General features: G+C 42.6%; 1 protein-coding gene across 1 annotated transcript in view; it reads right to left on the bottom strand.

Annotated features, from left to right (window-relative positions):
* LOC109316474 (sodium- and chloride-dependent GABA transporter 1-like) overlaps positions 1-8,769 on the bottom strand; it is a 34,085-nt gene extending 25,316 nt beyond the window's left edge. The window contains exons 1-3 of the mRNA XM_019544591.1: positions 8,462-8,769; positions 2,881-3,012; positions 2,428-2,528 (exon numbers count right to left, since the gene is read on the bottom strand). Coding sequence (XP_019400136.1) covers positions 2,428-2,528; positions 2,881-3,012; positions 8,462-8,699 — 471 coding nt within the window. The 5' untranslated portion in view covers positions 8,700-8,769. The remainder of the gene's footprint in view (positions 1-2,427; positions 2,529-2,880; positions 3,013-8,461) is intronic.
* Positions 8,770-9,341: the final 572 nt, after the last annotated feature.

The raw sequence follows: 9,341 nt of genomic DNA, 5'->3' as shown, positions 1-9,341 counted from the left end.
AATGAGATTGGTCAAGCAAGACTTACCTGCAACAAATCCGTGCTGGCTATCCCTCAGGATGTTGGCATCGGCCAGTCCATTAAGGATGGCCTCTTTAATAAACTTTTCTAAGACCTTCCCAGGGATAGAAATCAGGCTGATGAGCCTACGGTTTGGCCGATCCACTTTCCTCCCTTTCTTGAAGATAGGCACCACATTGGCTTCTTCCAGACTTCGGGCATTACACCAGAGCACCAGGAGTTCTCAAGGATCTGTGCCAGGCGCTTCATGGAGCACGGTTTAGTCTGTAACAACTGTACTGCAAACAGAGCTGTAATGGCCATGTAATGGCCATGTGGGCTTTAAGGGAGCCAGTCAGTCTCCCCTTCTCTCACTCCAGAGAAGGAGGCAGAGCAGAGCACTCTGGGATGCTGGAGGTCTAAGAGTTCCCAATAGTGCTAAAGAAAAGTTGCTGTCTGAAACAGAAATTTGTGGTGCCAGGTCTGCCATTTTTGTGGTACTACAAAAAGCCTGAGCATGTGGACACTTGGTTTTTGTGGTACTACAGCAGCAGACACTGCATCTAGCACTACAAAAGTAACATGTGTCCAAGGCCTAACAATACTCAATAGAGGAACTAAATAAGAATAGGCAATTTAGGCCATTTTACTGTGTAGACTGGTCTTAAGGTCTGGATTCAGCAAAACATGCAGATACACACTTAAGTCCCTTGAAATTTAAGGGATGTTAAGCATGTTTTTACGTACATGACAAATGGCTGCCTTAGAAGTCTAGATCTGTGGTATAAGTCTGTTCACTTTGCTGGAGCTGATTCTGGGAGAAATCTGGCCTAGCAGAATAATGCTGATGAAGAGAGTGTGTCGGTTAGGTTGCTTCCCTTTATCTGAACTTTAAAGACCAAGTTGAGTTGCAAAATTCAAGCATGGGTGTGGGTTCAGGTTCTGATCAAACAACTCCTTGCCCAAATTTTGGGAATACTCCAGTCTGGGATTTTGATTTGGGCCCAGCTTTCTTTAAAGAAACTGAGAATATGTTTGGTAACTGTGAAATGTATTAATCAATTTGCTGAGACTTTCCATTAAGGCTGTACAATCAGCTTTATTAATCATACCTGCTACTGCCTGCATATATATGTAGCAGTGACTAAACATCCAGTGTCCTGTCCAGAAAAAAATGAGTTCTGCATGAAAGCTTGGACAGGTTAATTCTCTAGGGGTAGACTCTTCTTTGTTGCTTCAAAATCTTCAGAAATCTCATATCCATCTCACAACAAACTTTACAAATTACTTGTCTGGGCTTGTGAGACTACAACAATATTGCCAGTGATTAGAAAGCATTAGGTACTGCAGACATATGGTTTGGGAGTGCTAAACAATAGGAAGATTTTGGCAAAAGATTTCACAGATGCTTGAAAATGGATTCAAACAAAAAACTTAAACTGGACTGCAGTTTGGTACATGTATAGCATTTCAGTAGCTAAGTCTAAATTAAATGGAATCCCAGAGGAACATGGTAATACAAGTCTTCACGTTTGTGAATTGCTAAGATTTATTCTCATACATTAGAGGTCAATAAACATCAGCTGACAAGAAATGAATTTGTGGCTTGATTCTGATCTTACATTAAATGATATAAGACCCTGATTTAGGCAAGTACCCCACTGAAGATAATAAGACTTAGCACAGACTAACTTATATACTTAAAACGGTGTCCTGTTTAGGGGCACATCCTTACATTTCTACATATGCTTCTAACATAAACAGATGCTTAAGTGCTTTATTGAATCAGGCCTACACGAGGAGAAATCCCATTGCAGTCAATAGATTGAGAGCAGCGTAAATGAGATCTAATTACTGGGGACATGTTTCTGACCTTAATGAGATAATATGAAGAAGCTATGTTTGGAACTTGTCACTACTAAGGTCTGAAACTCTAGGGATGTGAAGAAAGACAAGATGATTTTTACAAGACTCAGGGCTGCAGAGGACACATTTCTAAGATTTGTAAAGGGAATATTCTGCTTAAAAGAAAAATATCAGTATAGTTGTAATTATTTATGAATGTCTCAGTGAAGAATCCAAGATCAGTGTTAATTGAGCCGCTTTACTCAATCCATACGCAATCTGTTGTGATATTTTATAGCAATAGTTTTCAACCATGTTTCATTTGTGGGCCCCTAAAAAATTTCAAATGGAGGTACAGACCCCTTTTAATTGTAAATGTAGGTATTCCCATAATTTTGATTGATCATAGTCATCTTTCACAGATCCCTTAGACATAGTATGCAGACACAGTATGGCCCACAGGTTGAAAACCACTGTTCTGTAGTGCAAAAAGTAATATATTACACTCCACTTCAGAGAAACAGGGTTAGAAAATACACTATAAGAGGCCAAGTTAGCATTTACAGAAATGGCTGAAACTCACCCCAGTGAAAGAGCTGAAGAGATAGTACAGTGACCAAGCAATGATGACAATATAATAGATATTCAACCAGAATGAGAGAACCACAGCAGCCAGACCCACTCCTGGAAGAGAAGACAAAAAAGCATACTTAACATTAAGCCTGTGGAGTTGGACTGAGCAGACAAATTAGGTTGCCCAATCCAGTCACTGGGATTCAGGATGCTTCCATAAATCAGTGTTACCTGTACGTTTTTTGTTATTATAACAAACAAAGTCATTCAAACAAGGAGCAGGATTGTTGTTGAAACCTGCACACCTTAGTGAAGGCATAACTGTCTACACTGGCTCACCACTCATTTCCCAAAGTCCTGTGTCCCATTCCCACAGGGTTTACTTCCAAATCCAGGACAGTAATGGGGTTAATCTCTAAAGCTAGTTAAATTATCTCAGCTCCATGGATTTACAGTACAGTACCTTTAAACATAGGTGCTAATTTCCAGACACCCAATCCACCCACGGAGGTATATTGGCCGAGAGCAGTCTCCAGCAGGAACAGAGGAATCCCAGCAAACACCAGTGTCAGGAAATAGGGGATCAGGAAGGCACCTGAAAGAACAAGCAGCTTCTAGCAAAGGGCTCTGTAACGTTCCATTACCGCCAGTCTTTCTACTGCACTGGGGCAGCAAACGCATTCCAGGTTAGACAGAAATCAGCCACCTCTTCACTGTGGAAAGCTCACAATTACTACATGAATTCCAGGGTTCAGTTTGCCACCCTGGTACTCTATTCCAGTCTCAGCAATCAAATGGCAGTATTGTGCTCACCTCTGAGGCCATCCCATGTGATAGTAGACCAAGTTTCTCTGGATCTGTCTGTAATTATAGTTAGGATCCTTATGCTGATCCTTAGGATCCTTTCATAACTATGAAACTATGATGTATTTTCCAATAAATTGATTAATCCCTTTTGCCCTACCAGTCACAAGGTGCCCATCACTGACTTATCAACCCAAATATTTTTATCACATCTGTCAGTGTAGCTTCTGCACACAAGCCAAAATGGTAGGCAGGGGTAGGTCTTTGGCTATTGATTTTCTGTCCCCTCCACACAGCCCCAAAGCAGAAATGAGTGTTTGCATGCATTAGCCATCAGTTTCCTTGTTTTCTACAATGTTATTATTACAGGAAAGTTAAAGCATGCAGGTGGGTCTTGCGTCTTGATCTGAGGTCATCATACTTCATTGAGGAAGGCAGCTCCATAGTCATAGGATGGCTGTTAAGAAAGCTCAGACTCCAGCTGTCATTGATCTAATGTTTACTGAGGAGAGCTCCATTCCTCCTGAAGCATGGGAAGTCCTTGCCATGGAGGAGGTAGCTACTGAGCTCTGAAGATTAACACCATGAGTTCAGATTAGCTTACTCTTCAGCAAGATAAATGGATATGACTGGAGTTTGGAAGGGAAATGTTCCAACTTACCAGTGTTGGGGGTTGCTGCATTCTGGATGAGTAGATTTTCAAAATCTGCTACTTCATTTTCAGATATAAAGTATTGCAATCAAGTCTAGCAGTTGAGAAATCCTAGATCTTTGTAATTGGGCCCATATCTGACAGTACTGAGCTCCACAAACCACTAGGGATGGCCCTATGGAAACACATCACATCAGTCAAGACTGCTAACTCAATGGGTGTGCAGCTGAGGCCCAGTGGGAGCCAAATAGGCAGCTGGGCCCTGCTGGGAGAGGCTGGCTTCAAGCCCCATACATGGAGTTATGGCTCAGGAACATGAATTGGCAGCAGGTGGCAGGCAGACAGGGATCAGCATGAGCCTGAGTTGCAAGCTGGCACAAACACAGACTTTCATATTCAGCAACACCCTGGCATGAAGTAAACAAAAGAAACACTGCGAGCATTGACATCAAAATGACTTTGTCTGTTCAGCAGCCTTTACAGCATAATAGCTAGCAATGGATCAACTACAAGCCAGAAACCAGGTCCAAATCCTCAAAACAGCTTTGGGGAAGGTGAGATCCAATGCTAGAGGCTGTTAATATTTGCTTGTCTTCCAGCAAAGCCTAGATGCCCTGCTGATCACCAATCACAGTGCTAGCTAGTAGCTACACACACAGGGTGCGTCTACATGAGATGCTTTTCTTTAGATTAGACCAAATGACTCTGTAGTAAGCATCAGCGTCTGCACATGCAGATGCTTACTGCACAGTAATTTGCTCTAATTACAAATAATACAAGTAGCAAATTTACTCACAATTAGTTACTACGCAGTACGGCACATATAGACAACTAACCAGGAGCAAACTTGTCATTTTTCATTTTTTAAGTTATTAACCCAAGGAAAAGAGGGATGATTTGGTGATCATGGCACTAGATTGGCAGTTCAGAGACCTGACACTCAGAGGTGTCCTGTCTGACTTTGGGCAAATTCCTCATTTGTACAATGGAAAGGATAAGACTCCCATTTCCTCCCTCTGGTATAATACAGTCTTTGAAGCAAAGGCTGTTTGTACAGCACCTAAAAGAATGGAGCTCCAAACTTACTTGGGGTCTCTTGCTGCTAATATGGCACAAATAACAATAACAGTAATAATTCGTCATTAAAACAGCAGCTGCAGACCTGTGACTAATTGCCAAGCTAGAAAATCACCTATGTTTTTGCTTGTAACCTTATGCAAAGTCAAAGTAGAAATGCCATTGACAAGCTTCTCATTTAAAGAAGTGTTTACACCATCAGGTGTCTTCAAGTTCAAAACCTCCCAGACAATTAAGCTATTGCCTATTAAGCTATATTCAGAGCTAATTTAAAGCCTGTACAACTCTGTTTACATCAGGAAGGCTGCATACAGTTATAAGTCAGTGCAGAATTTGAACATTATTCATTGGGAGAGAAAATGAGCCTTGTGCCTGGCTGCAGCACAAAGCTAATACACCACTTGACTACAACACCCCCCACCTAGGCCTCAGGCCTCATGTAGATTTATAGGACTTGTGCTGAGTGCCACTGCACAGGGGCTGTATATCACCCTAACTATTTGCCCAATAACAATCTAAATTAAATCAGCCATGGCCTGATACAATGTGACAACAATAAGTGAAAGGACAATATTTCCATTCACTTCAATTTGCCTGTGTGTAATGGACGCTGCCCACACAACCGTGCTTTGAATGTTGTACATGCAGGACTCTGTAATTGGAGTGCCACCCACAGTCTGCTCAGGTTTGGAGACCCTCAGTCAAGGCAGGAGGAAGGCTTTGCCTGCCCTGGTCCGAATCAGATGCCATTTGATTCTTCCCCAGTGCTTTACATTGACTTCAAATGACATTTTTGTGCATCAGTTTACCTGCTCCTTTTCAGATGTCAGCAGCCTTCATGGCTGCTCATTGTTGTAGGCTTCAGAGACAATTAAGCCCGTTGGCAGGCAGACCAGAGATGGAATAAAGGAGATTGCAGATTGTGATGACCAGCCTGAACAAACTAGCAGCATGGGGCATTCGAGCATAAGCCGGCATAGCGCATGGTTTTTAATTTCCTGAGGGCATCGCAGTAGGCTTCTTAGGTTCATTTAGCCCTTTATGAATGTCCCACTGGATAATACTATATGCCTACCTGTGCTGTGCTAGATATCATACTGAACTATATCCTAATGCTAATAATGGCACTTTAAACATCAGCAGCATCTTTCATCCCAGGATCTCAGCATGCTCTGTGAATAGGAAATGTTTCAGCTTTATATGACACCCTGAGCCGCGTATCATTATTCGCCATTTATACATAAGCAAAGTGAGCCATACAGAGATGATGTGACTGATCTGAGATCACACATCAGCTACGTCACAGTCAGGAATTAAAAACAAGTCTCTTGTCTCTAAGTACCGTGTCTTAACCATAAATCCATTCTTCCATACAAATTGGCATGAGGAACTGTCACTGTGAAAGGAAAAAAAAATATCAGGCTCCCTAATTTCTTATCCAGTCTGCAGCAGTAGCCAGCTTCCACATACTTCAAAGGAAGCTACATCCACCCCACTTCTCCCCCATAAATGCACCTAAGTGTGCTACAACTTTTTGTGGTAGGATTTCACAGATAGTATCATGTAGTGGGTAGGGTTGGGACAGGGAGCACCGACACCTGGAATCAGACGTGTCTCTTCTCCAAAGAGCAAATCAGGGGAGACAAACTAAAACGATATGCATGACATCAAAGCATATACAGGAAAGCTGGGACATACTGTTTGTGAGGAAAACAAGTAGTGAAGTCAGAGAAGAACAGAATTTTAGGGAAAACTTTAAAGGAGAAGGAAAAGACAAAGGGAAGATTAGTGCATTAAGAGAGGAAGGCACGTATATAAGGGAAACATGAATGAAGGGGGAATCTGGGACCAGTAGAAATGAAGAGAATGAGAAGGAAAATAAGGAAGAAAGAAAGAGTTACCACTGAGGCTGAACTGATTCAGAGTCTTAGAGACAAGGACAAAGAATTTGAACATAACGTGAAAAGAAATAGGGAACCCTGGAGACAACAGAAAAAAAATCAAATAACTGCTGAAGCAGAAAAAGAGGAAGATTACTTTAGCCATAGACCACTGCAGAAGAGAAGGGAGGTGAGATGTGGGGAAGAAGGCATGGAGACAAACATTGAAATCAAGACAAGCTGTCTAGATACATAGGTGTCCACCATCACCAGGTGCCATGGCACCTCATAGGTCACTGATGGACCATACCTCTCTCCATCAGGAAAGAACAGATACTTTACAGAGGAAGACCTGACGCACAAGCCATACATTTTTTATTTGTCTGGGAAGTCTGTGGCCAACAAAGAGAGTTGCCAGCTGTCTAAATTTTCGGACACTCCATAAATAACCAGGCTAAAAACAGCTGTCTGTAAATTTTATAAGAAAAACTGTGCCATCCATAAATCATGAAGCAAAAACAGCCCCATAAAAGCATGCAGCTGACTGAAGCTCTGTGGTCAGAAAGCAAGTTGAATGTATTGTTGAAGCCCAGAACAAATCAGTACCAACCTGGTGCCTGAGCAGGAGCACAGCACCCAAAGGTAGCTGTTCTCAGGGCTCTGTGGTGCTGATCCTGCTCCTGGTGTTGCCTCCCACCTGCCTATAACACTGCTGGGTGGCAGGTAGACAGACAGTGGTCTTTTTGTGGGGGTCTGTGCTGGGATGAGGAAAGTGGGGTGGCAGCAGTAAGGTTGAGGGGGTGAGCTGAGGGGGCAGCAGGGTGTAACTGGTAGTACCATGGTATGGGGGTAAGAGGCCCCTGGGTGGGGGCAGCATGCATTGCTGAAGTCAAGTAGGGTTGCCAACTTAAGAAAATGCTTTGTTTTGTTTGTTTTTACTAACAACCAAACTTTTATACTATGGCCTGAACCTGATCCTTATCCAGGGTCTGGCAGAAGGCTTACATGTACATTATATAAAATGCATGTCAGTAAAAATATTAGTTCTCAGTAAAAGTTTGCAGATTGTTGGTAAAAACCCTGTCAATGAAGCAACTGAATCCTCATTCAGTGCCCTATTACCACTAGCTCATCTTTCTTTATCACCTCTAGAGATAACCAAGAGGTAGAGGGGACCAGCAAGGAAAAGAGAGATTGTAACAGAACTAAAGAATAAGAATGCACAGAACTTGAAATGGATGGATACTTGGGGTGAAAGACTCTAATTCCAGCTGTGCTGCAGAGTTCCCATATGACTTTTCCAAGTCCCTTAGTCTCTCGGTGCCTCAGTTCTTGCATCTGTGAAAGTGAGTCAATAATACTCACCCCTCTCACAGTACTGCCATGATTTTTAATTCATGCTTATCAATATGATGCACTGAGCTCCATCCCTAGGGGAAAGCTTAAGTAATTATTTCTTCCTGACCTCATCTTTTAAGCACCTTATGCTGACATGGGTCAATAGATTATGAGTAGAATGAAGGGGAGAGGGGCCAGCAGATCAACCAGCGCAGGCACCTATTTCAGAGCACTAGCTACATCCCTGGGTGGAGGCCAAAACAAAGAGTACATGGTTGGCAATGCACTCTCACCTCCTCCATTCTTGCCACAAAGATATGGGAACCGCCAAACATTGCCCAGTCCAATGGCATAGCCCACACATGACAGCAAGAAGTCAAACTTTCCCTTCCAAGAACCTCTGTCTGGTATCTCTTTCTTCTTCTGGACACTGCCAGCTTCTTGGGCAAGTGACTCAGATTCCTCAAGGGCTGCTTGCTTCACCTCGGAAGATGAGTTCAGCTCCACAGATGTGTTGTCAATCTTACCCATCACAGCTCAAGTGACTGCATGAGCTGGAGGACCGGAAACAGCACTTCCAGACCCAGCTGACCTCAGAGGAAATGGTACCCTGTAGGTTGGACAAAGCCGCTGCAAGGAGGAAGTAGAGAGAGAAATCACTAGTTGTTGTCTTAAGAGGATGAAGGTTTATGAGCCAAGTAATCCTAAATAGTAACTGTGGCTCTGAGCCTGACATTCTAGGTAGTTTTGAGCAAGTTGTATCAACCCCACCCATTTCAGTAAAAAAAAAGTTCTTCAGTTTCCCTTAGTATGAAATGATATTTCCCTATCCCAGAAGGAACTGTGAGGAGGATGGTTTCTAACAGGCTTGGATGATGCCAAATGGTAGGTAAGATCTAAAAGATCTAAGCATTACTCTTACTAACAGAAAAAGAGGTACCGGAAGCATAGCCTTTACATGGTCTCATCTCACAGACTTCCTGTCAATGCATCTCAAATACAAAAAATTCAGAGACAAGTGTGGAACTACACATTCACATGGTCCAGGCAACAAATTACCACTGGTGATGATATGGTCATAATGCATCTCTGCGGAAAGAATGAACCACAGGATACAGAGTTTATATTCCTAATAAGGGAACAGCGATGTTGGACAAGTGTGTATGCTTGATG

Source organism: Crocodylus porosus, unplaced genomic scaffold (genome assembly GCF_001723895.1).
Source record: "Crocodylus porosus isolate Cpor-Errol unplaced genomic scaffold, CroPor_comp1, whole genome shotgun sequence".
Classification (NCBI taxonomy): domain Eukaryota; kingdom Metazoa; phylum Chordata; order Crocodylia; family Crocodylidae; genus Crocodylus; species Crocodylus porosus.
The sequence above is the reverse complement of the archived record's forward strand: the minus strand, read 5'-3'. Positions and strand labels throughout refer to the sequence as shown.